The sequence below is a fragment of the Somniosus microcephalus genome, chromosome 30 (assembly GCF_052327205.1).
Source record: "Somniosus microcephalus isolate GS21.2 chromosome 30, FLI_Smic_1.0, whole genome shotgun sequence".
Taxonomy (NCBI): Eukaryota; Metazoa; Chordata; class Chondrichthyes; order Squaliformes; family Somniosidae; genus Somniosus; species Somniosus microcephalus.
The window spans coordinates 11,120,579-11,146,172 of record NC_141016.1 but is presented as its reverse complement, the minus strand read 5'-3'; the positions used below and the strand labels follow the sequence as shown (position 1 = coordinate 11,146,172).

The 25,594-nt window shown below is 51.0% G+C and overlaps 1 protein-coding gene across 1 annotated transcript in view; it reads right to left on the bottom strand.

Annotated features, from left to right (window-relative positions):
* sema4c (sema domain, immunoglobulin domain (Ig), transmembrane domain (TM) and short cytoplasmic domain, (semaphorin) 4C) overlaps positions 1–25,594 on the bottom strand; it is a 104,593-nt gene that overhangs the window by 38,192 nt on the left and 40,807 nt on the right. Inside the window, 4 exon segments of the mRNA XM_085970792.1 lie at positions 1,948–2,044; positions 8,673–8,771; positions 10,645–10,707; positions 17,143–17,294. Of these exon segments, the coding sequence (XP_085826918.1) occupies positions 1,948–2,044; positions 8,673–8,771; positions 10,645–10,707; positions 17,143–17,294 (411 nt within the window).

The following is a 25,594-nucleotide window of genomic DNA, read 5'->3' as shown; positions in this document are numbered from 1 at the left end:
TGTTCCTGATGGCGGGGGAGTCCAGAACCAGGGGTCACAGTCTAAGGATAAGGGGTAAGCCATTTAGGACAGAAATGAGGAGGAATTTCTTCATCCAGAGAGTGGTGAACCTGTGGAATTCTCTACCACAGAAGGCAGTAGAGGCCAATTCATTAAATATATTCAAGAAGGAGTTAGATATATTTCTTAAGGCTAAAGGGATCAAAGGATATGGGGAGAAGGCAGGGACCGGGTACTGAATTTGGATGATCAGCCATGGTCTCATTGAGGGGCCGAATGGCCTACTCCTGCTCCTATCTTCTATGTTTCCCTCCAGCTGCGAGCGCAAGGGGCGAGAGAGCTATTCGACCATGACCGGCGTCGCGGTTTAGCCCACTCCCGCACCGCCTCGCGTGAGCCGGTGGATAAAGCTCACGGGAGGGGCGGGGGGAGGACGGCCCCTGGGCAATTGATTCTCTGGCTTCCCTAACCCAGGAGCAACGAGAACAATTGCACAGACCCAAACGGACACCCATTCCCCCCGCCCCACTGCCACCGCCCGCCCCCAAAATCAGCTTACTCAGCACAGACCGTATGTGGACTATAGGCCCTCAGGCCTACAAGTGCTCAATACCACACAGGGTGCTGCAGTGATCCACGAGGGAAACCAAAATACTCCAATGAACTTAAAACGAAAACAAACAGCGCACAGCAGAACCATTATTCCTATTTTGCATTGGAAGTTTCAGGTTTCACGAGCCAACCCATCCAACTGAGAATCCAGCACCAGTGCGGTCTGGGACAGGCCGAGCTGGAATCACAGATCGACGGGTGCACAACTTACGGAAGAGGCCCACAGCCTGGCACAGAATCACACCAAAGTTCCAATTTCACTGGTAGCTCATTTAAGCGGCAGCCTGCCGCCACACCCAGGCTCGGAATTGAAATCCGTCACCTTTGTCTGCATGGAGCTGGCTTATTTAATAAGGCCAGGAACCAGGAAGCACCAAAAAACAAAATGGGTGTCCCTGTTGGAACCCTCCAAATTTGCCTCCACATTCTGCTAGCCTTTTGTTTTTTGACAGAGCGACAGAGAGAGAGAGAGAGAGAGAGAGAGAGACAGAGGATGAGAGACACACACACAGGACGAGAGAGAGAGAGAGAGAGAGACACACACACAGGACGAGAGAGAGAGAGAGACACACACACAGGACGAGAGAGAGAGAGAGAGAGACACACACAGGACGAGAGAGAGACACACACACAGGACGAGAGAGAGGGACACACACACAGGACGAGAGAGAGAGAGAGAGAGAGAGAGACACACACACAGGACGAGAGAGAGAGATAGAGAGAGGAGAGAGAGAGAGAGAGAGAGAGAGACACACACACACGACGAGAGAGAGAGAGCGGGACGGGCGGCAGAGCGGGACGGGCGCCGGGCGGCGTAGCGGGACGGGCGGCGGGCGGCGGAGCAGGACGGGCGCCGGGCGGCGGAGTGGGACGGGCGCCGGGCGGCGGAGCGGGACGGACGCCGGGCGGCGGAGCGGGACGGGCGCCGGGCGGCGGAGCGGGACGGGCGCCGGGCGGCGGAGCGGGACGGACGCCGGGCGGCGGAGCGGGACGGGCGCCGGAGCGGGACGGGCGCCGGGCGGCGGAGCGGGACGGACGCCGGGCGGCGGAGCGGGACGGGCGCCGGGCGGCGGAGCGGGACGGGCGCCGGGCGGCGGAGCGGGACGGACGCCGGAGCGGGACGGACGCCGGGCGGCGGAGAGGGAAGGACAGACACTGGGCGGCGGAGATGGACGGACAGACACAAAGCGACAGACAGACAGACAGACACAGGGCGAGAGAGAGGGACAGACAGACACAGGGCGACAGAGCAGAAATGATGAAAACATTTTCTGCCCTTGAAAACACAAGCAACTGTTTGGAGAGGAAATGGACACAAGGGCCTGAGCTACTCACCCACAATCAGGCCAGTGTGACCTTTGACAGGGTCATAGGGGCATTTGCCTTTCCCATCCTCCATGGCCGCTTTGTTTAAAGTAAAATTTTGCACCTCCTATCAAAAAAGAGGGGGAAAAAAGCTTACATTTCAGTTTTTCAGAACACGCCTCGATCTCTTCCCTGTAAATGAAGAGATTGCATTGGTGCAGATAACACAGAAAGGATTTACTGAACGGGAACGCTACTAGTTACAACAGGCTCTAGACTTTAGCGGATAAACTGACAAGGGTTAGGAAAAGATAAGATTAATTTTAAAAAAACGGTGGGTGTCATCCCTCCCCCAATTGGGTGCGGTAGTTAGTGGTAATGTTACTGGACTAGTAATCCAGAGGCCTGGACTAATGATCCGGAGACATGAGTTCAAATCCCACCATGGCAGCTGGGGAATTTAAATTCAATTAAACAAATCTGGAATTAAAAAGCTAGTGTCAGTAATGGTGACTAAGGCTAAAGGGATCAAGGGATATGGGGAGAAAGCGGGGACAGGGTACCGAATTTGGATGATCAGCCATGATCGCATTGAATGGCGGAGCAGGCTCGAGGGGCCGAGTGGCCTACTCCTGCTCCTATCTTCTATGTTTCATCTTTGAAGGTATTAAAAAGGTAGAAATGTTGCTCGGCAGCAGATTCACAGAGGGACAGAGAGACAGGGCCGAAAGCCTGGGACTCGATTTAAACCGCCCAGCCCAAAACAGCCCTGGCAACGCCGGGCTCCCCCAGCTAGTCTTCTATGTTTCTATGTGACCATGAAACTACCAGATTGTCGTAAAAACCCAACTGGTTCACTAATGTCCTTTAGGGAATTAAATCTGCCGTCTTTACCCGGTCTGGCCTCTACGTGCGACTCCGGACCCACAGCAATGTGGTTGACTCTCAACTGCCCCTCTGGAATGGCCCAGCGAGCCACCACTTCAAGGCGGCGGCTGAGGGCAATTGGGCATGGGCAACAAATGCTGGCCTTGCCGGCGACGCCCACACCCCGAGAATGAACAAAAACAAAAACAAAAAATTGGTGCCCTCCTTCCCACCATCAGCCGTTACCCATCTCCCCTGGCTGGCGTCACGCCTCCATTCCTCCCAAACATTATTAGAATCCATTGATCGCTGTCGGTCCCCATCAAGACATTGATTTCCCCCCCCCAATAGCTGTCGTTCCTCCAGCCTATCTAAACTTTATTTGTCTCCTCTGCGCCCTCCCGCAACTGTTAGCGTCACTACTGCCTCCGTTCAGTCATTGTTCGACTTCCCATTTCTTTCCGTTCGGCTACTTTATCTCTGTGGTGAGCCAATTTGAGGTTTGTCGGAATGAGATGCTAATGATCAGGGCTGCCTTACAAAGCAGCACCAGTGCCGAGTGACAGGGTGTCATTATAAACTGATCCCCCGCAGGCAAAAATCCTTTCCATTTGTTCCGCTCAGTAAACAACAGGTCTATTTTTAACCACAGTTTAATCTGCCATCGCAGAGGACGGAGGCGCTGCTGTGGCCCATCCTGCTGTGTCCCGCCTCCACCCCCCCCCCCCCCCCAGCCCCAGGAGAGCCGTGATCTCTGCGATTCGCGACCTGGTCAGAACACACGCATGCACACGAGGTCACTTGGCTCAAGAGGGCTTTTTAAAAGGTGAATTGCTCTCCCCGGTAGCTAGGTGACTGGTGCACAGGTCGAGTGCCGCAGACGGATGCGGGTTTGAGTCCCAGTCTGCTCGGTTCCTGCTCACATCAGCCAAGAGACAGACAGTGAGCGGGGGCTGGGGCTGAATAACTGGAGGGAGGAGCGATTCAGCGATCCCTGGTACCAGGCGGAGAGTGTCACTGGTGATGACAGATACCCGCATATCTATATGTTGAACACATGGGAGTACGATATTGTTGCTATCACGGAGACATGGTTGAGGGAGGGTCAGGACTGGCAGCTCAATATTCCGGGGTATAGAATCTTCAGGCGAGACAGAGGGGGGTGTAAAAGGGGAGGGGGTGTTGCAATATTAATTAAGGAGTCAATTACTGCTGTAAGGAGGGATGATATATTAGCGGGTTCCTCTAATGAGGCCATATGGGTAGAACTTAAAAACAAAAAGGGGGCAAGCACTTTGCTGGGAGTGTACTATAGGCCCCCAAACAGTCAGGGGGAGATAGAGGAACAGATATGTAGGCAAATCTCAGAGAAGTGCGAAAATAATAGGGTAATTATAGTGGGGGATTTCAACTTCCCCAATATTAATTGGGATAGTCAGAGTGTGAAAGGCTTAGAGGGTGCAGAATTCTTAAAGTGCATCCAGGAGAGCTTTTTGAGCCAGCGTGTAGAAAGTCCTACAAGAGAGGGGGCGGTACTGGACCTAATTCTAGGGAATGTAGCCGGGCAAGTGGTGGAAGTGTCAGTAGGAGAGCATTTTGGCGACAGTGACCATAATTCGGTGAGATTTAAGGTGGTCATGGAAAAAGACAAAGACGGCCCGGAAATAAGGGTTCTAAATTGGGGGGAAGGCCGATTTTAATATGATAAGGCAGGATCTGGCCAAAGTGGACTGGGAGCAGCTACTTATAGGAAAATCCACATCAAAGCAGTGGGAGACTTTCAGAAGGGAAATAGAGAGAGTACAACGCCAACATGTTCCCGTAAAGGTCAAGGGTGGTACCAACAAGCAAAGGGAACCTTGGATGACAAGGGATATACAAAAATGCATTAGGAAAAAAGGGGGGCTTTTGGCAGTTACAAAAGACTAAAGACGGAGGAAGCCCTAGAGGAGTATAAAAAGTGCAGGGGCATACTTAAAAAAGAAATTAGGAGAGCGAGGAAGGGCCATGAAATAACACTGGCGAGCAAAATAAAGGAAAATCCTAAGATGTTTTATAAGTATATTAAGGGCAAGAGGATAACCAGGGAAAGGATAGGGCCCATTAGGGACCAAAGTGGCAATCTGTGTGTAGAGCCAGATGATGTAGGCGGGGTTTAAATGAATTTTTTGCATCTGTGTTCACTATGGAGGAAGACGATGTAGACATAGAAATCGGGCAAGGGGACTGTGATATACTTGAACATATTAGCATCGAGAGGGAGGAGGTACTAGCGGTTTTAGCAGGCCAAAAAGTGGATAAATCCCCAGGCCCGGACGAGATGTATCCCAGGCTGCTGTGTGAGGCAAAGGAGGAGATTGCAGGGGCTCTGACACAAATTTTCAGAACCTCTCTGGCCACAGGGGATGTACCAGAGGACTGGAGAACAGCTAACGTAGTACCATTATTCAAGAAGGGTAGCAGGGATAAACCAGGGAATTACAGGCCAGTGAGCCTAACATCTGTGGTAGGGAAATTATTGGAAAAAATTCTGAGGGACAAAATTAGTCTCCACTTGGAGAGGCAAGGATTAATCAGGGATAGTCAGCATGGCTTTGTTAAGGGTAAATCATGTCTGACCAATCTGATTGAATTTTTCGAGGGGGTGACAAGGTGTGTGGATGAGGGAAATGCTGTGGATGTGGTATACATGGACTTCAGTAAGGCTGGTCAAGAAGGTAAGAGCCCATGGGATCCAGGGTGCCTTGGCACGTTGGATCCTAAACTGGCTGAGTGGCAGGAGGCAGAGGGTGATGGTCGAAGGTTGCTTGTGTGACTGGAAGCCTGTGTCCAGTGGGGTACCTCAGGGATCGGTGCTGGGTCCCTTGCTGTTTGTGATCTACATAAATGATTTGGATGAGAATGTAAAAGGTATGATCAGTAAGTTCGCAGATGACACGAAAATTGGTGGGGTGGTAAATTGCGAGGAGGAAAGCCTCAGGCTACAGGACGATATAAACGGGTTGGTCAGATGGGCGGAAAAGTGGCAAATGGAATTTAACCCTGAAAAAGTGCGAGGTGATGCATTTTGGACGGACAAATAAGGCAAGGGAATACACAATGAGTGGTAGGACCCTAGGAAGTACAGAGGGTCAGAGGGACCTTGGTGTACACGTACATAGATCCCTGAAGGCAGCGGAGCAGGTAGATAAGGTGGTTAAAAAGGCATATGGGATACTTGCATTCATTAGCCGAGGCATAGAATATAAGAGCAGGGAGGTTATGATGGAGCTGTACAAAACGCTGGTAAGGCCACAGCTGGAGTACTGTGTGCAGTTCTGGTCGCCTCACTATAGGAAGGATGTGATTGCTTTGGAGAGGGTGCAGAGAAGATTCACCAGGATGTTACCTGGGCTGGAGCGCCTCAGCTATGAAGAGAGACTGGACAGGCTGGGGTTGTTTTCCTTGGAGCAAAGAAGGCTGAGGGGGGACCTGATTGAGGTGTACAAAATGATGAGGGACATAGATAGGGTAGATAAAGAGGAACTTTTCCCCTGAGTAGGGGGGTCAATAACAAGGGGGCATAGATTCAAGGTAAGGGGCAGGAGGTTTAGAGGGGATTTGAGGAGGAACTTTTTCACCCAGAGGGTGGTTGGAGTCTGGAACTCACTGCCTGAAAAGGGTGGTAGAGGCAGGAACCCTCACAACATTCAAGAAGCATTTGGATGAGCACTTGAAATGCCATAGCATACAAGGCTATGGACCAAATGCTGGAAAATGGGATTAGATTGGACAGGGCTTGATGGACGGCGCAGACATGATGGGCCGAAGGGCCTCTTTCTGTGCTGTATAACTCTATGACTCTATGACTATACATCGGGCACGCTCTGTCTGAAAGGGCAGTGGGAGCAGATTCAATAATAACTTTCAAAAGAAATTGGATAAATACTGGAAGTGGAAAAATTTTGCAGGGCTGTGGAGAATCCCACTGCCCCACCAAGACACAAAAGGCATCAAGGGATATGGGGAGAGAACGGGAATATGGTATTGAGATAGAGGATCAGCCATGTTCATGTTGAATGGCGGAGCAGGCTCGAAGGGCCGAATGGCCTACTCCTGCTCCTATTTTTCTATGTTTCTATGAAGGAGCAGGGGAGTGGGATTAATTGGGAAAGCTCTTTCAAAGAACCGGCACAGGCACGATGGGCCGAATGGCCTCCTTCTGCGCTGTATCATTCCTTGATTAAAATCACAGACAAACACACACACACAAACAACAGTTGCTGGAAACTGGACCTGATGCAAGGATTTCCCCCAGACACCTACCTCTTCCATCATCAGACATCTCCAAGTCCACCGCACGCGCAGGCACTCGGCCAGGCAAAGGGAGCAGGAAGGAGGGAAGGCACGGAAGTATCCCCACAATGCTGCACAAGACTCACCGCTGAGTGTGCGCCCGGTGGGGCAGTGGGATTGCACCACCCGAGGGAGCAATGGGACACGGGCTGGAACCTACAACTTCACCTCGCACCCACCACTGCCCCCACCCCCCGCCTCCCTAATCCCCACTGGGGAGGTGGATGAATATCTCTTCTGCTTTGATTAATGGCCTAAAGAAAGAGAGGACTTGCATTTATATAGCACCTTTCACCACCGCAGGACGTCCCAAAGCGCTTTACAGCCAATGAAGTCGCTGATGAAGTCACTGTTGTGAGGTAGGAAACGCAGCAGCCAGTTAGCGCACAGCAAGCTCCCACAAACAGCAATCAGATAAACCACCAGATAATCTGTCCATTGAGGGATAATTATTGGCCAGGGCACCGGGGATAACTCCCTCTGCTCTTCTTCAAATAGGGGGCTCGGTTTAATGTCTCATCCGAAAGACGGCACCTCCCACAGTGCAGCGATCCCTCAGTACCGCACTGGGGGTGTCGGGCCTAGATTTTTGGGCTCAAGTCTCCGGAGTGGGACTCGGGCCCACAACCTTCCGACTCACGAGGCCAGGGAGTGCCGCCCACTGAGCCACGGCTGACAGCTAATCGATGCCCGATTCCTTTGTACCACTCGGGGGCCCAGGCGAGCGGAGGGAAAACGCTACTCCAGTAGGAGAGTCTACCTCGGGAGGAGGTCCCTGCACACTTGCTCAGAGCGGTGCGGACAGGAGCACAGCAGAACCCGCCGGTCCCCGCAATGAGGCAGAGAGTTATACAGCACAGAAAGAGGCCCTTCGGCCCATCGTGTCCGCGCCGGCCATCAAGCCCTGTCTATTCTAATCCCATTTTCCAGCACTTGGTCCGTAGCCTTGCATGCTATGGCGTTTCAAGTGCTCATCTAAATGCTTCTTGAATGTTGTGAGGGTTCCTGCCTCTACCACCCTTTCAGGCAGCGAGTTCCAGATTCCAATCAGCCTCTGGGTGAAAAAGTTTTCCCTCAAATCCCCTCTAAACCTCCTGCCTCTTACCTTGAAACTATGCCCCCTGGTTATTGACCCCTCTACTAAGGGGAAATGTTCCTTTCTATCCACCCTATCTATGCCCCTCATAATTTTGTACACCACAATCAGGTCCCCCCTCAGCCTTCTCTGCTCTAAAGGAAAACAACCCCAGCCTGCCCAGTCTCTCTTCATAGCTGAAGCGCTCCAGCCCAGGTAACATCCTGGTGAATCTCCTCTGCACCCTCTCCAATGCAATCACATCCTTCCTATAGTGTGGCAACCAGAACTGCGCACAGTATTCCAGCTGTGGCCTAACTAGCATTTTGTACAGCTCCATCATAACCTCCCTGCTCTTATATTCTATGCCTCGGTGGGTGGAGTTTGGCGGGGAGGCAGTCCAAGAGGGAAGGAGGGGAAAAACCCAAGATGCAAGACAATGAGAGACCGCGCACCCCGCGTGCAAAGGGGTACTTACGATATACGTGCACCGGGGCTGAAAGGCGTAGGTGCCACAGGTGTACAGATGAGTGCTGTTGAAGTTCTGCAGGAAACGGACATAATTGAAGCAGTCGGTCTGTGAGGAGAGAGCGAATGGACAGCTTATTTCCCCAATCACCAGCAAAGCTGCTTACAAGACTCAGGCCCGGATCGACTCAGCACAAAGCTGAAAAGTGCAGAGTCCATTTTCCTGGCAACACCTGTTGCGGGACTGAGCGCAGGTTAACTGATCTCAGCGGAGTGCTATAACTGGCCCCTGCCCCCCTGAGCCGGAAAAGGAACGAAATACAGGATTAACCACTCACTCTCAAATCACTATCGGGAGACTCAACAGCAACAACTTGCATTTAGACAGCGCCTTTAACATAGTACACAGACGGCTGTGGAGGCCAAGTCACTATTTTATTTAAGGTGGCGATAGATAGATTTTCTAGATGCAAAAGGCATCAAGGGGCATCAAGGGGTATGGGGAGAGAGCAGGAATATGGTATTGAGATAGAGGAGCAGCCATGATCATATTATCTGAATGGCAATAGATTGGGAGACGGGGAAGTGCAACGAGACCTGGGTGTCCTTGTGCACCAGTCGCTGAAGGTAAGCGTGCAGGTGCAGCAGGCGGTTAAGAAGGCAAATGGTATGTTGGCCTTCGTGACGAGAGGATTCGAGTACAGGAACAAGGGTGTCTTGCTGCAGTTGTACAGGGCCTTGGTGAGACCACACCTTGAGTAGTGTGTGCAGTTTTGGTCGCCTTATCTGAGGAAGGATGTTCTTGCCATGGAGGGAGTTCAGCGAAGATTCACCAGGCTGATACCTGGGATGGCAGGAATGACGTATGAGGAGAGATTGGGTCGATTGGGCTTGTACTCGCTGGAGTTTAGAAGAATGAGAGGGGATCACATTGAAACTTATAAAATTCTAACAGGACTAGACAGACTAGATGCTGGAAGGATGTTCCCGATGGTCGGGGAGTCCAGAACCAGGGGACACAGTCTAAGGATAAGGGGTAAGCCATTTAGGACAGAGATGAGGAGGAATTTCTTCACCCAGAGAGTGGTGAACCTGTGGAATTCTCTACTACAGAAGGCAGTGGAGGCCAATTCATTAAATATATTCAAGAAGGAGTTGGATATATTTCTTAAGGCTAAAGGGATCAAGGGATATGGGGAGAAGGCAGGGACAGGGTACTGAATTTGGATGATCAGCCATGATCGCATTGAATGGCGGAGCAGGCTCGAGGGGCTGAATGGCCGACTCCTGCTCCTATTTTTCTATGTTTCTAAAACGTTCACAGGAGCGATTATCAAACAAAATTTGACACCGAGCCACATAAGGAGATTATTAGGACAGGTGACCAAAACCTCCGTCAAAAAGAGGTAGGTTTTAAGGAGCATCTTAAAAAAGGAGAGGCAGAGAGGTTTAGAGAGGGAATTCCAGAGCTTAGGGGAGAGAGGAGAGAGGATTGTAGAGCTGGGAACACTCTAAATAGTCTAATTCCAGTTACGTGCTGCAACAATGATCCTCAGTCGAGAGGAGGATTAAATAAAAACAATGTCCAAAGTTTAGTCCTCCTCGGTGCATTGGCCTCTGCCCAGCCCGCACAAGCCTGCGGCCAGTATTTCGGAAAAACTCTGTTTATTTAAAATGCACAGCGCTGCCAGGCTCCAAGCCCCTTCTCGCTGCAGTCAAAACCTCTCGTCTCTAATGAAAAATGGCAAGTCGTGTTTTCTCGAGACTGGCAGCCGTCCAGCACACAAAATCAGAAGGCGAAAGAAAAATAAAATAAAACACGAGGCCGTATCTCGACATAGTCCAGGCTGCAACGTTAGGCTGCTGTGCTGCAGGGGCTGACCTTTGCAAGCCTTGGTCTAATCCGGTTACTCTACGCTCTGTGTTTTTAGAATAAACAGCCACTCCAGAATCTCAGAGCCAACGAGACTCTTGAAATGTACCTGGTTGTTTTTCCCCTTCTGAACGCACTCCATTTTCTTCTCAACCGGGGCGTCCCAAACGATCTGTTCCAACAACAAAAAATAAGAGAAGCAATTAAAATGATTCTCACTGAACCACCCGAAAGGCCTTTTCCTTTTGGGGCCTCCTCACTTTTCTCTCCCGAGGCGGTAACTCTATCTGGGGGTACAGCTACATTGACCTGGGCCAACCTCCAGTAACCGTGCATCCCTCAGACTGTGGGTTAGATTATTAGCAGCGATTACACAAACTAGGCTTGTATTCCCTGGAATATAGAAGGTTAAGGGGCGATTTGATTGAGGCTTTTAGGATTTTGAAAGGAATTGCTAGGGGGAGAGAGCGAGGAGCTGTTTCCGCTGGCGATGGAGGAGAGGGACAAGGGGACATAATCTTAAAAATCAGAGCCAGGCCATTCAGGAGAGAAGTTAGGAAACACTTCTTCACACAGAGTGGTAGAAGTGTGCGTGGAACTCACTCCCACAAAAAGCAGGAGACATTAGCTCAATTAATCATTTTTAATCTGAGATCGATAGATTTTTTTTGCGAGTCAAGGGTGACATGAATCAGTCAGTCATTCATGAAAGAAAGACTTATGAAATAATACTGAGCGGCCTGCGGGTGGTGCTGTCCAGGGAGAGTATAAATACTCGGGCACGGGCCCAGCTTGCGCAGGACATTCTTAACAGGAACTAGTGAAGGACACAACTAGACCTCCATGTTGTAAAGCAGTTGATTAAAGCTTTGTTTAATGCTTAGACCAAGTGCCTAGTAGTTTTCTTACGTCAAAGGGTATTAAGGGAATCGGAGCCAAGGCAGGAATGGAGTTAGCATACAGATTAGCCATGATCTTACTGAATGGCGGACGGAGCAAGCTCGAGGGGCTGAATGGCCCACTCCTGTTCCTACACGGGTCCGTCACTGTCGGGTCTGATCCAATCTCGGCATTTGACCCGTACTTCCCAGCGGGGGAGGGTCGCTGGACAGGGACCAGGGCTGGAACCCTGGGCGATTCCCTCACTCCAGGAACACCGAGCCAAATGTAGCACTCCCGCCTAGCTGAGCGCTGCAAACTCAGGCCAAAGACTGGGGTGGGACAGTTTTGGTTTCCATATTTAAGAAAAGACATACTTGCTCTTGAGGCGGTTCAGAGAAGGTTCACTCGGTTGATTCCGGAGATGAGGGGGTTGACTTATGAGGAACGGTTGAGTAAGTTGGACCTCTACTCATTGGAGTTCAGAAGAATGAGAGGCGATCTTATCGAAACATATAAGATTGTGAGGGGACTTGATCGGGTGGATGCGGTGAGGATGTTTCCACTGATGGGTGAGACTAGAACTAGGAGGCATAATCTTAGAATAAGGGGCTGCCCTTTCAAAACTGAGATGAGGAGAAACTTCTTCACTCAGAGGGTAGTAAATCTATGGAATTTGCTACCTCAGCGAGCTGTGGAAGCTGCGACATTAAATAAATTTAAAACGGAGATAGACAGTTTCCTAGCTGATAAGGGAATTAGGGGTTACAGGGAGAGGGCAGGGATGTGGACGTGAGTCTAGGTTCGGATCAGCCATGATCCTATTGAATGGCGGAGTAGGCCCGAGGGGCCGTATGGCCTACTCCTGCTCCTACTTCTTATGTTCTTATGCGACCCGTGACCTTCCTGACCTGCATGGCTCCGATCTCGCTCTGCAGAGAGTACCGGTGGATGCACAGAGGGGTCCCCTTTAATCAACAACTGGCAGTAAGAGTCATAGCGGCACAGAAGGAGGCCATTCGGCCCATCGAGTCCGCGCCGACTCTCTGCAGAGCAATCCAGTCAGTCCCATTCCCCCGCTCTATCCCCCGGAGCCCTGCAAGTTTATTTCCCTCAAGTGCCTATCCAGTCTCCCCTTGAAAACATTGAGCGTCTCCGCTTCCACCACTTCCGTCGGCAGCGAGTTCCAGGTCCTCACCACTCACTGCGTAAAAAAGGTCTTCCCTCACATTCCCCCTGTATCTCTTGCCCAAAACCTTAAATCTGTGTCCCCTAGTCCTTGTACCATCAACTAGTGGGAACAGCCTTTCCCCGTCTAGCCTATCCAAACCCGTCATAATCTTGTACACCTCTATCAAATCACCCCTCAACCTCCTTTGCTCTAATGAGTAATATATCCTTACTGTAGCAAAACATCCCAAGGTAAGTTGAAGGGGGTGGCGCTGCCATAGAAACAGACCCCAAAGAGGAAGCAACCAAAGCCTGGTCAACAGTGGTGGTTTTCAAGAGGCCTCTGAAGACGAGAACAGATGAAGCAAGGTGGAGGAATTCAGGGACCGAGTTGCAAGGCAATGATGGCCGCAGTGTTTGCCATTGGCAGAGGAATCGTTTGGGGGAAACAGGGGAAAGAGTCCCTTTGCGCTCCAGAGTACGAAGACTGGGAGTGTGAACCGAGGTGTAGAGCTAGAGGTAGAGGGAAGCAAGGCCTTGGGAGTACCTTAGGATCAAGGAGCTCGAAATGAATGTTGTGGGGGACAGGGAAGGAGTGGAGGTTGGCGAGAGGTGATGAACTAATGGGATACGATGCGGGTGGCGAAGTTTTCGAATGAGTTGTTTATCCTGTTTATATATTGATATTTGGACATTGCCGAGAGTTGGAAGGACAGGACAGGACAAGAACAGCACCTCCAAAACCCGCGACCTCTACCACCTAGAAGGACAAGGGCAGCAGGCGCATGGGAACACCACCACCTCCAAGTTCCCCTCCAAGTCACGCACCATCCTGACTTGGAAATATATCGCTGTTCCTTCATCGGCGCTGGGTCAAAATCCTGGAACGCCCTCCCTAACTGCACTGTGGGAGAACCTTCACCACACGGACTGCAGCGGTTCAAGGAGGTGGCTCACCGCCACCTTCTCGAGGGCAATTAGAGATGGGCAATAAATGCTGGCCTTGCCAGCGATGCTCATATTCCAGGAACGAATAAAAAAAAGGACAGCATCATCTCGCAGTACAGATCTCATCTACATTTACTGCAGCTCCCACTTCCTTCCATCTGCCATTTCCTTTGAGTTTTTGATGGGAAAACAAAATTACGACAAGGGATTTAAAGTACAAAGAGCAGGAAAATTGCTATTGGTGAAATGCATATACAACTTTGCATGCTTCCCGGCCTCAGGACGTCCCAAAGCGACTCACAGAGATAATGAATGACCTACGAAACTGGCCACGCTTGGGGATACCCCCACATATTCACCTGCGCTTCAGAACTCGACCAGCGCAACCGAAAGAGGCAACAAGTAAAGGCCGGGAATAAAACCAAAATGGGAGCGGGATAACCGAGCCCATCCTGTTCACGTAATCATCAGCGTGTCTGGGTGGGCTGCGCGGGGAAGCATAAGGGCTGGGGGAATGACTCGTTTTAAATTGGATGAAAGGGGAAGAGCAAATAAACTAAATCGGAATAGAATCTGCTGTTTTAAGATTTAGCCCAATTGCCGCGTTTTGGTATATTTTTGATCATTTTTCCACAGAAAGGATTTTGGGGGGGGGGGGGGGGGAAGAATTAATTTAAAGGTGGGGGTTTTACGGCAAAGTGTGTTCACACAAGTTAAAAATGGCGTTGAGATTTGTGGTTTAAACGCTATTGAGCTAAGCTTTGATGTTGTTCCCCCATAGACTGTGAACAATGATTCTGCTATTCCCATTTACAGCTCCTCTAGACCCATCCTTTGTCCCATTACCATCTCCCTTTTGCTTTGAACAATCAGACCTTTTGTCATTTAATCTCTCCTGCCTTCCACCCCATCACACGCCTTCCCTTCTGTTCTTTCCTCCCCTCCCCCCTCTCCCTGCCCCTACACTTGCTTAAAACCTGTAGCATCTCCAACTTTTTCCAGTTCTGACGAAGGGCCACAGACCTGAAACGTTAACTCTGTTTCTCTCTCCACAGATGCTGCCTGACCAGCTGGAGTATTTCCAGCATTTTCTGTTTTTATTTCAGATTTCCAGCTGCCGCAGTATTTTGCACTTGTGTTCGAGTGCATCAGTCTATCTCGGCAATCGATCAACACTGCACAGTGTTATAAGTCTCTGGTCCGTTATACCGGTGAACACAGGAAGATTAAAAAAAAGGAGAGATGGACTCCACAGGCAGACTGATCCAGCCAGTCAGCTTCTGAAAACTGAAAGCTGCAAAGGCACGAAAGCACTGGCCAGGGTGAGAAGGAGCCTGCAGGAGCTTAATTAGGAGTTATTTTGTCCAGGTCAAACAAGATGACCCACTGATGTGGGGAAACATGCTTTGTCCGCTATTTTATATTACACACAAAAAAACAAGCTGTACTCATTGAGCTAAGTGAGTCTGGCCATAACTGTTGCTCTGCGTGAGATACGATGTGGGTGGCGGTGTTTTTGGATGAGTTGTTTATATTGATATTCGGGAGATCGTCCTATGAGACGCAGACTAGGCCTATATTCCCGAGAGTTTAGAAGAATGAGAGGTGATCTCATGAAGATATAAAATTCTTAAGGGGCTTGATGAGGTAAGATGCTTGAGAGGCTGTTTCCCCTGACTGGGGAACAGTTTCAGAATATGGGGTTGGCCATTTAGGACTGAGATGAGGAGAAATTTCTTCACTCAAATGATTGTGAACCTTTGGAATTCTCTACCCCAGAGGGCTGTGGAGGCTCAGTCATTGAGTATATTTAAGGCGGAGATCGCTAGATTTTTGGATACTAAGGGAATCGAGGGATAGGGCGGGAAAGAATCATAGAATGGCTGCCTTCCGTGCTGTAACCATTCAGCCTGTCCACTCTTAGATAGTCCCACTCCCTTGCCCTTGCCCCGTAGCCCTGCAATTTTTTTTCCCCTTCAGATACTAAAATAACTCCCTTTTAAAAGATAAGATTGAGTCTGCCTCCACCACCCTTTCAGGCAGTGCATTCCAGATCTTAACCACTCGCTGCATAAAAAAGTATTTTCTTACGGCGCCTTTGGTTCTTTTGCTGTGGTGTTGAGGTTGAAGATCAGCCAAGATTTTATTGAATGGCGGGACCAGACTCGAAAGGGCCGAATGGCCTGGCTCCTGCTGCTATTTCTTAGGTTGACCCCATTGTGAAATAACGCGGCTTAAATGATGCTTATCTGGCCCGTCGTACCAAGTGCTTGCTCGGTTTGATGAGACTGAAGAAGCAGGATGTGAAGCATACGGAGACACTAATGCATTTGCGTGAGGCTGGCCGCCGTCTCGGGAGAAAAGAATCTGGAACGTATACACCGTCATGAATCTTATCATGACTCATGAAGTAACACTGGGTGGCCAGCTGGTGGCGACGTCCAAGGAGTATAAATACTCGGGCGTGGGCCCAGCTTGCTCAGGGCGTTTCTGTAACCAGGAACTAGTGATGTAACTAGAAATCTCCTGGTTTTGAAACAGTTAATTAAAGCCTTGTTTTATACTCAAACCGAGGGCTCAGTAGTCTTTTTACATCATACACCACATGGACTCATCCCCGGGCTTCGGAGGGCTGAACAGACATGGCACGGTGCTACGACCCCATTTGCCACACAGTGGGCAGAGCAATGCCACTCACCCCAAAACAGTGCCCTTGAATTTGAGCCAGCGCCACTAAAATTAAATGTGGTAATTAACGAGATATTTATAACTTGGGAGACAGCGAGCGAGCGGGACTGGAGAGCTGCAATTTGACACCGGCGATCTTTCCAAGAAAGCTTTCCTCCTCCTAATGATGGGGTTGTGTCTCGCTCGGTGTACGCGACAGGTAGACCCTGCAAGGTCTGCGTAACCTTCACCGGTTCTGGAATACTCTGCAGGTTGCGCTGTTCTTGTGCCATATGGAGACCCAAGAGATTACTGGAATTAAAATTCTCATTACCTTTTAAGTGATGCTGGTTGATCTGCTGCCGGGGGTCGGGGGGGGGCGTTCAATAAAACCCAACGTCTTGCTTGAAGCCCACTCTCAGGAATACTGCAACACAACTCACGAAAAGTGCTGGGACGTGGACCTGAGCCAGTTGAGGCCCCCCCCCGACTCACCCCGACACACGTACCCCATCTGGAGCCATCCTTTATTCCTTAACTTGTCCCATTACCACCTCCTCTCGCCTTGAATATCGCTTAATGTCTCTCAACGTCTATTAATCTCTCCTGCTTTCTATCCTATCACTGACCTTCCCTTTTGTTCTTTCATCCCCTCCCCCTTTTCCCAACCCCTAAACTTGCTTTCCGTTTCCTGCTTTTTTCCCAGTTCTGACGAAAAGTCATCGACCTGAAACGTTGACCCCGTTTCTCTCTCCACCGATGCTGCCCTGGCCTGCTGAGTTTTTCCAGCGTTTCCTGTTGTTATATCAGATTTCCAGCGTCCGCAGTGTTTTGTTATCGTACAAGTACTGGCCACTTGGGCGAGGAACTGCAGGTAAATCTCTAACTGACTGTTCGAGCCAGTCCGCGGCTCCGGAAATGCTCAACACAAAATGTTCCTTACCGCTTCTTTCACCTCCTTCGTCACATCGTGCATCAAGAGCGCAAACACTGCCTCTCGAGCACCGACATAGAGAATCTGCTCATCTTCGTCCAGTCGCAGGGTGGTGTAATTGAAGACATTGGGTTTCGAGAAGCGCTTCACCTCTTTCAGGGCTGCAAGAGAGAAGAAGGAGATTAGCTTCCGCATAACAGTCGGCTGCACGTGGCAAAATGCAGCCGAAGACCGCACACCAGACCCCCAACCCCCCCACACCAGCAGACTCCAACCCCCTCGCACACCAGACCACAACCCCAATCTCCGCACGCCAGACCGCAACCCCAGCACAGCGCAACCCCCCAATCCCCGCACACCAGCACAGCGCAACCCCCCAATCCCCGCACACCAGCAGAGCGCAACCCCCCAATCCCCGCACACCAGCAGAGCGCAACCCCCCAATCCCCGCACACCAGCAGAGCGCAACCCCCCAATCCCCGCACACCAGCAGAGCGCAACCCCCCAATCCCCGCACACCAGCAGAGCGCAACCCCCCAATCCCCGCACACCAGCAGAGCGCAACCCCCCAATCCCCGCACACCAGCAGAGCGCAACCCCCCAATCCCCGCACACCAGCAGAGCGCAACCCCCAATCCCCGCACACCAGCAGAGCGCAACCCCCAATCCCCGCACACCAGCAGAGCGCAACCCCCCAATCCCCGCACACCAGAGCGCAACCCCCCAATCCCCGCACACCAGAGCGCAACCCCCCAATCCCCGCACACCAGAGCGCAACCCCCCAATCCCCGCACACCAGAGCGCAACCCCCCAATCCCCGCAGACCGCAACCCCCCAATCCCCGCAGACCGCAACCCCAATCCCTGCACACCGCAACCCCAATCCCCGCACCCCCAATCCCCCGCACCCCAGCAGACCGCCACCCCCATCCCCGCACCCCAGCAGACCGCCACCCCCAATCCCCGCACCCCAGCAGACCGCACCCCCCAATCCCCGCACCCCAGCAGACCGCACCCCAATCCCCGCACACCAGCAGACCGCACCCCAATCCCCGCACACCAGCAGACCGCACCCCAATCCCCGCACACCAGCAGACCGCACCCCAATCCCCGCACACCAGCAGACCGCACCCCAATCCCCGCACACCAGCAGACCGCACCCCAATCCCCGCACACCAGCAGACCGCACCCCAATCCCCGCACACCAGCAGACCGCACCCCAATCCCCGCACACCAGCAGACCGCACCCCAATCCCCGCACACCAGCAGACCGCACCCCAATCCCCGCACACCAGCAGACCGCACCCCAATCCCCGCACACCAGCAGACCGCACCCCAATCCCCGCACACCAGACCGCACCCCAATCCCCGCACACCAGCAGACCGCACCCCAATCCCCGCGCACCAGCAGACCGCACCCCAATCCCCGCACACCAGCAGACCGCACCCCAATCCCCGCACACCAGCAGACCGCACCCCAATCCCCGCACACCAGACCGCACCCCAATCCCCGCACACCAGCAGACCGCACCCCAATCCCCGCACACCAGACCGCACCCCAATCCCCGCACACCAGACCGCACCCCAATCCCCGCACACCAGCAGACCAGTGCGCCATTTTGCAGGAGCTCCAGGTAGATTCTTGCTGGAGTACAGAGCCAGGTGCCAGCAGCTCAGGATTCGCCCAAGGCTCATCAATATACCACAGGGTCTTTGGTGCCTAACCCACTACTCTTCAATGTGATGCAATATACACTTTGTTTAATAATCTTAATTCATCACTTTAAATTGCTCCTACCACTGCCACAACAGTGACAGACCTGGACCTACCAGTACTGTATCCCATTGTTAGTGACATACCGTACCAACCAGTTGCTACAGTATATGAAACATACAAGATTCTGAGGGGGATTGACAGGGTAAATGCTGAGGTTGCTTCCCCTGGCTGGAGAGTCTAGAACTAGGGGAGCATAGTCTCAGGATAAGGGGTCGGCCATTTAAGACTGAGATAAGGAGGAATTTCTTCACTCAGAGGGTGGTGAATCTTTGGAATTCTCTGCCCCAGAGGGCTGTGGATGCTGAGTCGATGAGTATATTCAAGGCTGAGATCGATAGATTTTTGGGGAATCAAGGAGGTCATCGGGTGGGAAAGTGGAGATGAGGTAGAAGATCAGCAATGATCTTATTGAATGGTGGAGCAGGCTCGAGGGGCCGTATGGCCGACTCCTGCTCTTAATTCTTATATTATGTACCCAGGCTATTCAGTGACAGCCATGTACCCACCAGTACTGAACCCCAGTGTTGAAGGAAAGGGTGGACATGGTGAGTTAGTGAGAGATCTGTACCCACCAGTACTGATCCCCAGTGTTACACAGCTCTACAGTCTGGAATGACACAACGTAGAATTATACCCACGTTTTTCCAAATTCAACCGGGCATTTTATGAGCACTTCACCGGTGGACCTCACTGAAGTCCGAGCAATACCACCACAGACTGGTGGTACCTTCTCTATATAAACCTACTGCAAATGGCACTGGACTATTCAACCACGAGAAGGATGTCAAAGCAGATCCCAAACTGATTCTCACCCGATGCCCACACAAGCACATTTGCGACAGCGGCAATCAGAAATGGGAACTGGTGAATTTCCCTCCCTGACCCAGGGTAGCGGAAGTCTTCCTCAATGGTGCCCCCTGGCCAGAGCACGGCAATGACCGCCAAACAAGCCTGGTCCGCGTGACGCCGTGCCATACTGGACAACTTACTAACTGATGGGCGGGGTGGGGAGAGAGGAAACCAATGGATCCAGTTTTATACCACAAGACTCTCTCTGGATTTTTCAAGAACCTGACTGAGATCTGCTCCCTAATGTCATAAATCTCATCCTCAAAGAAACTACTCATGAAATAACGCTGGACGGCCAGCTGGTGGCACCGTCCAAGGAGTATAAATACTCAGGCGTGGGCCCAGCTTTCCAGGGACATTTTGTAAGACAAGGAACTAGTGAAGTACAACTGGACCTCCATGTTCTGAAACTAGTTGATTAAAGCCTTGCTTTATACTCAAAACCAAGTGTGTAGCGAGTTTCATTACGTCACCTATTAATTGGCAAAGAACACTTTTATCAACGCCCCCATATTTCCGCTGTGCCATCTGTTGGATCATGTGATCCAACACGGGCACACTCCCCACTCTACTCATCTAGCCTCTAGGGCCAGCCTGGGAGTTATATATAGGCCGCAGCCGACACCAAGAAACCATGTGTGCTTGCATCATCCCCCACTCACTGTTTTAATTATAGGAGATCGGCGACTCTCCAGTGAATGAATCCCACAATGTTCTGGTTGGATGGGGTTATTACTGGGCACACTCTGGTAACTGCCCAGCTGTACTGTTTGTTCCCCATTAGCTCACACCCACCCTCTTCCTTTGTATCCACCCAGGACACGAGTACCATTCCCCGGCCAGAAGGCAGAGACCCAACCAAGGTCACTGTTGCCAATGGGATTACTCAGTGTTTTGGTACAAAAAATGAGACCGAGAAATAAATACTCGTTTTTAACCCAACGTGCTTTAATGCAACACGTTATCCATCTTGTGTGGCACTTAATCATCCCTTCAAGTTTGGTCCCGCCATCAATGGCAGATCTGGGCCTATACTCATTGGAATTTGGAAGAATAAGAGGTGATCTTATCGAAATATAAGATACTGAGAGGGCTCGACAAGGTAGATGCAGAGAGGATGTTTCCCCTCGTGGGGAAATCTAGAACTCGGGGGCATAGTTTCAGAATAAAGGGTCACCCTTTTAGAACTGAGGTGAGGAGGAATTTCTTCTCTCAGTGGGTCGTAAATCTGTGGAATTCTCTGCCCCAGAGAGCCGTGGAGGCTGGGTCATTAAATACATTTAAGGTGGAGATAGACAGATTTTTGCAAGATAAGGGAATGAAGGGTTATGGGGAGCGGGCTGGGAGCCCAAGATCAGCCATGATCTTATTGAATGGCGAAGCGGGGCCGAGGTGTCTGTGTGTCTGTGTCTGTGTGTGTCAGGCGGATAGAAACAGAGAAGATAGGAGCAGGAGTAGGCCATTCGGCCCCTCGAGCCCGCTCCGCCATTCAATGAGATCATGGCTGATCATCCAAATTCAGTACCCTGTCCCTGCCTTCTCCCCATATCCCTTGATCCCTTTAGCCTTAAGAAATATATCTAACTCCTTCTTGAACATATTTAATGAATTGGCCTCAACTCTCTTCTGTGGTAGAGAATTCCACAGGTTCACCACTCTCTGGGTGAAGAAATTCCTCCTCATCTCAGTCCTAAATGGCTTACCCCTTATCCTTAGACTGTGACCCCTGGTTCTGGACTCCCCGGCCATCGGGAACATCCTTCCTGCATCTAGTCTGTCTAGTCCTGTTACGCCTCGTCGGGCACAGACGAGACCAGGGAGATAGCCGCAGGCGCCGGGCAGCTGGCACCGGGCAGCTGGCACCAGATGCCCGCATCCCTGCTGAAAACCAGGGAGAGAATGGGAGGAAGTTCAACTTTAGCGACGGCATTTCTCTTCTATTTGTTATAGCGAAGATATAATTTGTTCCATTTGTTAAAGGAGGAGAGTTATAACTGACAGAGTGAGAAAAACTACATAAGAAATAGGAGCAGGAGTCGGCCATTCGGCCCCTCGAGCCTGCTCTGCCATTCAATAAGATCATGGCTGATCTTCTACCTTCCGCACTATCTCCATATCCCTTGATTCCCTTAATATTCAAAAATCTATCGATCTCTGTCTTGACTGAACGACTCAGCATCCACAGCCCTCTGGGGTAGAGAATTCCAAAGATTCACCACCCTCTGAGTGAAGAAACTTCGCCTCATCTCAGTCCTAAATGGCCGCCAGGGTCCCTAGTTTTTCAAGCTCTATGCTGCGACCTCACACCGGGAAATGCGCTGTGCGCATGAATGGGATCTGAAGCCCTCCCGGCCTTTCCCCAAGTTAGAGATTAGCTTGGCACTCCCCGTGTTGGCTCAGAGGTGAAGGTTCCCTTGGGGAGGAAATACTGGAAGGAAGCTGTAACTCTGCAAACGACAGCACCTTCAGGAATATGGAGCAAAGTCACCATCATCATTGTGCCAGGACAGCGCTAGCCCTTTTAAGATGCTTTGTCGTGGGGGCGGGAGGAGATTTTTCCAAAGACTTAATAGGAAGTCGTGCTCGAGAGGTGGTGTGCGAGGAGTGGTCCAGTTGTGTAATATTTTCACAGGCCCGCTTGTGTAAACAAGGATACTCGAAACCTCAACAAAACACAAGAGGCAGACAATGGAACTGGCTGGTAAAAGCCAGAAACACAATAGGAGCTGGCATTCAGTGATCCTGCTCCCCAAGGAACCACAAGAAACAACACCACAGGCTCAACTCTCAGAAGAAATTACACCCAGTTTCCAAGCAATAAAAACACAAACACACACAAACACACAGAGCAAAGCAGACTGAGCCGAGGTGGCATTAAAACCTGGTGCCCCTACATGTGCCATCGTCTTGGGTCAACAATCCATCTTCGAGGCAATTTAAAGAGTTCGGGTTAGGGTTACAGCTCAGATACTGAAAACGTCGACCCAAAGCTCCCTCTCCCCCCATCCCCACCAGAAACCATCGACAATTAACCCCCCTCCTCCCAGACTATCTTCTATGTTTCTATAGTTTGGATGATCAGCCATGATCTCATTGAATGGCGGAGTAGGCTCGAGGGGCCGAATGGCCTACTCCTGCTCCTATCTTCTATGTTTCTATGACTCTTGGGGGCATTGGCCAGAGAGTGCGGGCCTGAGCCCGTCGAAGCGTAGGTCCCGCCTTTAAATCTCAAGGAGGACATGAGCAGGGCAGAGTGGGGACTAATTGGACTGATATTTCAAAGAGCCGGCACAGGCACGACGGCCCGAATGGCCTCCTTCTGCGCCGTATCATATAGAACCCTGCCCTCTGCCAACATCCACACGCAGGAATCGACTAGCAGCCCCAACTGCCCCACGGCTGTGCTCTGATGAAGGGTTCCACCCAAACCATGAAGCGGTCTTCCCCTTCCTACATTACAATGGCGACTACACCTCAAAAAGGACTTCATTGGCTGTCGAGCATTGTGGGAGGTCCGGAGATCGTGGAAAGTGCTGTACAAACTGCAAGTTATTCCTCATGTCCTGCCACAAGTGGACTGACCCAACTTAATTTCCACCATGTGACAGATTTTCTTTCCCATCTCCACCACACCTCAGAATATGTCAGAGCGCTACCGGTGAACCCCACTAAACAAGGACAATGCAACCCTTTTAAAAAGCATCATTTGGCACTTCTTCCGGCCGGGAGCCGTGCCCGCCCTGGAATGCCGTATTGCTGGGGTTATTTCCAGCTACTCCTTTTGGCAAAACAGCCCACCCCTCTGGCACAAATGTACTTCCCTTAAAGCTGGCGACGGAGCAAAATGCAGATAAACCGGTTCGCTCCACAACAGGAGTGTTGCCTTCCGAGTTCAAAATGTGCAGTCCACACGTTGAGGCGTGGAGACGAAGGTGATGTGAATTTGATCCCCGGGGCTGCGCGAAGTGACCACCGCGTGACCACCAGCGTTCCTCAATTGGATCCCAGCCTGCAACTCACTCCCGGGCATCCGTTACTCTACATATAAACCCCCCGAACCTCTCGATTAGATTCCAGCCTGTAACTCACTCCCAGGTATCCATCATTCAATATATAAACACCCCGAACCCCTCGATTAGATTTCAGCCTCTAACTCACTCCCTGGTATCCATTATTCTGCATATTAAACCCCCCCACCCCCAATCCCCCAGGTTGGATTTCAACCTGTAAATCACTCCTGGGTATCTATTATTCCATATATAAACCATCTGAACCCCCTCGATCTGATTCCAGCCTGTAAGTCACCATCGGGTATCAATTATTTTTTATATAAAAACCATCTGATCCCCTTGATTAGATCCCAGCCTGTAACTCACTCCCAGCTATCTGTTATTCTATATATAAACCAGCTGATGCCCTCCATGAGATCCCAGTCTGTAACTCACTCCCGGGCAATGTTCCGTCTAATTTTTTTTTTCCGTGCACAGTCCCTTTAACTGGGCTGCGCGACCCCATTCAAATTTTCATGCACACGCGGTATCCCCCGTTTAAAAGCCAGTGAGCGGCCTGTGCGGGACCTCCAGACCGCTGCATGGAAATGTTGCTCCCATGTATCCATTATTCTATATATAAACCATCCCAAACCCCTCGATTAAATCCCAGTCTGCAACTCACTCCTATTATTGACAGCAGCAAGATTGTTCCCGTAATGTTTCGGGACCAGTTCACCCCCACGCAAGCCCAGCAACAACTCTGCCAGAGCACATCGCTGCTCAGATGTCATGTGGAAAATGCCAGATTGCAAAACATTATTGAAAGTTAAATATCTCAATTTTTGGCTGAAAAGTCTTTCCTTCCAATCACCTCTTGCCAGCAGAAGTCAAGAGTAATTTGCGGGCTGTTGTCATAATAATCTTCGCAGAATTTTCCACCCAGCCAATTTAGGTCAGCAAGAACAGCTATTCCATCAGAATAAAACTCGAGTGCCTTTGGCAAACTGCCTCATGCAGGTTTCTCCCCTCTGTCTTTTCTCCCTCCTCTGCTGAAGGCATGGATCTTGTTGGGCTACAGTGCCCTTGAGTATCCCACCCCAGTGCCCATTCTACCACTGCTGAAGGCAAGGATCTTGTTGGGGTTCAGTGCCCATGAGTATCCCACCCCAGTGCCCATTCTACCACTGCTGAAGGCATGGATCTTGTTGGGCTACAGTGCCCTTGAGTATCCCACCCCAGTGCCCATTCTACCACTGCTGAAGGCAAGGATCTTGTTGGGGTTCAGTGCCCACGAGTACCCCACCACAGTGCCCATTCTACCACTGCTGAAGGTGTGGATCTTGCTGGGGTTCAGTACCCTGGTGTACCCCATCCCAGTGCCCATTCTTCTCCTGCTGACAGCATGGCCCTTGCTGGGGTTTATTACATCACTCCAATGACCTTTGTGTGTGTGTGTGAATCCAGCGGTGTGAAAACTAAGCTCGATCTTGTCCTCACCTGATGGCCACACCTACACTTTGCGAACCTACGAAAATGACGGGCAGGAAAAGACCAGCTGGTCCATCAATCCTGTCCCACACTCGCGAGGGCTGGAGCAACATGACTAGGCACTGCCTTTTAAAAAAACGCAGGGCCAATAATACCCTGGAAAATTCCTCTCTGACCCCCTCAGGCCATTGAGACCAGTCAAGAGGATAATATGGACCATGTTCCAGCAGACAAGGTAGATGCAGAGAGGATGTTTCCCCTTGTGGGGGTATCTAGAACTCGGGGGCATAGTTTCAGAATAAAGGGTCGCCCTTTTAGAACTGAGATGAGGAGGAATTTCTTCTCTCAGAGGGTCG